Source organism: Orycteropus afer, unplaced genomic scaffold (genome assembly GCF_000298275.1).
Source record: "Orycteropus afer afer isolate SDZICR_OR568_19922 unplaced genomic scaffold, OryAfe1.0 scaffold00070, whole genome shotgun sequence".
Taxonomy (NCBI): Eukaryota; Metazoa; Chordata; class Mammalia; order Tubulidentata; family Orycteropodidae; genus Orycteropus; species Orycteropus afer.
Genome location: NW_006921657.1, coordinates 8,650,995 through 8,653,600, shown reverse-complemented (window position 1 = coordinate 8,653,600; position 2,606 = coordinate 8,650,995). Strand labels below are relative to the sequence as shown.

At 37.0% G+C, this 2,606-nt stretch overlaps 1 protein-coding gene across 1 annotated transcript in view; it reads left to right on the top strand.

Annotated features, from left to right (window-relative positions):
- The window catches only part of VPS26A (VPS26, retromer complex component A), a 63,095-nt gene extending 60,796 nt beyond the window's left edge, over positions 1-2,299 (top strand). The window contains exon 9 of the mRNA XM_007940671.1: positions 2,186-2,299. Coding sequence (XP_007938862.1) covers positions 2,186-2,299 — 114 coding nt within the window. The remainder of the gene's footprint in view (positions 1-2,185) is intronic.
- The last annotated feature ends 307 nt before the right edge of the window (positions 2,300-2,606 follow it).

Below are 2,606 nucleotides of genomic sequence, written 5' to 3'. Positions count from 1 at the left end.
ATTTTTCTTTAAAATTTTTTTTTCTTCTTTTTAAATAAAAGCAGTACCTGCTTTTTTTTCTTTTTTTAAAAAATACAGTCAGTAAAGAACCGAGAATGAAATAAAAGTCTCCAGAGACCCCACCTGAGGTCTCAGCTTAGTTTTCCTTCCAGACATGTTGCTCTTTGTTTTTCCATTAAGTGTCTGGAATATGTGTCCCTTGTGAATAAAGATCTATCTACACTGTCACTTGTAGTAGGTACATAGTACCATAGCTTACTTGATAGGTTTTTTGATTTAAAGTTTTCCCTTATTAAACAGTTCTATTATAAATGACCATGAGATGATCCAGTTTTAATACATTTTCATGTAAGGTGTTTATCATTCATAAACCCTGTTTCGTATGAACATCAATTAAAAGCCTTTGGTGAATTCTGAATGAAGACTGGGATTAGAATAGGCTTTTATGTTCTGAATTAAATTAATAAATATTTGAGTGGCAAATATTTGTGTTCAAAGTGAAGTATACAAAACTTTTTTTTCTATGACATTTTGTATTTAGTTTAGAAATGAAGCTATACATATCTGTATACACATATAATTTTATTAATAATACAGTATTAATTTACACACACATAAATACCATTTATATATACCTTTATATATTATTTTTTATTATTACATAGTTTATCCTAAATGTTCTCACAATGCAGTTGGAAGAAACAAGAATTATATAATTATACAAGTTAATTAACAGAAAACTTAAAAAATTAAGTTTGACAGTCATTTGGAAGAGAAAACACTTATTCCCGCAATCTTGCTATAATGCTGTATAATTAAACATAGGTAATTTATAATTTCAGAATAAATTACATGCAATTTATAGTTTTTAAATCAGTTACATTATGGCAGCACTATTAGAGTAAGTGTATTCCTTCCCATGTACTCACATTTAAAGTCTGATATGTTGGTTTAAAACGGAACCAGTTACGACTTTATGAAGCAACTAATTATGGAAATTCAGGAAAGATTTCAGGGAGGTATAGGAGTTCTGGTAGCGTAGTACCTAAGGCACTTGACTGCTAACCAGAAGGCTGGCGGTTCAAACGCACCAGCCACTCCTCGAAGGGAAGGTTGGGCAGTCTACTTCTGTAGTGACATTGCCTCTGAAACCCAAGGAGGGGTTGCTACCAGTCGGGTCTGATTTGACAGCACATAACAACAACAACAACAACAACGTAGGGAAAGAGGTTATGCAGCTTTATCTGGAGTGCATTAGAGGCAGAGAGTAACTCAGTTTGGCTGGTGAAGGAAGGAGGGGAGGTATAAATACGGGAGAGGGTGATACTGGGAAATTGGATAAAGGTTTTGGAAGGCCATGAATGCCTGTCTGGAGATTTATCCAGGAGGCAATGAGAACTATTAAAGAGTAATTCAAGCAGTGTTTTAGGAAGATTGATCTGGTAGTGAGGCATTGGTGGTTCAGTGGTAGAAATCTTACCTTCCCTGCAGTTTGACTTAGGTTCCATTTCTGGCCAGTGTACCTCATGCATACCCACCAGCCACCTGTTAGTGGAGGCTTATGTGTTGCTGTGATGCTGGATAGGTTTCAACAGAGGCTGCAGACCAAGACGGACCAGGGAGAAAGGCCTGGTGATGTACTTCTGAAAACCAGCCAGTGAAAATACTGTGGACCACAATAGTCCAGTCTGCACCTGATGATGGGGATGTGGGTGGACTGGGCAGTGTTTGATTCCATTGTGCATGGGGTTGCCACGAGCCTGAGCTGGGAGGTCTCTGGGCATTGACCTCATGGCAGGTCACAAGAACAACAATCTGGTAGTGATGTGAAGAAAGGAGCCATCTACCAGGAAGCCAGCTTAATATCAGAGGCTGAAATGACAAGGGCCCAACTGTGGACAATGGGACAGAAATCAAAACATAAATTTTAAGAAATTCTTTAAATCAGTAATAGCTAGGATTTTGTGCCTGGTTGGATTGGAGTAGTCAAGGGAATATGAGAGGCAGACGAGGCAGTCCAAGATTGGAACTGGAAGAAAGTGGGTCAGTTTAGAAGGAGGAGGACTTCTGTAGGGGAAAATTTAACTTTGTTATGGTTAAAGTTGGGGTGGTGGTGTCTCGAAGGTGGGAATTTAAGGCAATAATATGAGAATATTAAGTTGTTATTTTGTATGTGTTTTACTAGGAGATCATTTTATGGAGAAAAGCTCCTGAAAAATTGAGGAAACAGAGGACAAACTTTCACCAGCGATTTGAATCTCCAGAATCACAGGCATCTGCTGAACAGCCTGAAATGTGAACTGAATAGAGAGAAAACATTCCTCCCGTAATTGTTGTGATTAAGTTCAGCAGGTTAAAGATGGTTGCAGTGTGTAGGGGGAAAAAAAAGGCCAAAACTCCATTTGTTACAGTCTTCCTTTATCTTACAGTGCTGCATTTATTTTATGATATAACTAAATGTTCTTCCTGTATATACATTTTTTAAAAAAAGCTTTCTTTTAAACACTGGAACTTTCTCAAGCTGCCTTTTTTTTTTTTTTAAACTGCACACTTTGATTGATGATAAGCACTCAGATATGCATAACATTAAAGATTTTCCTATGAAT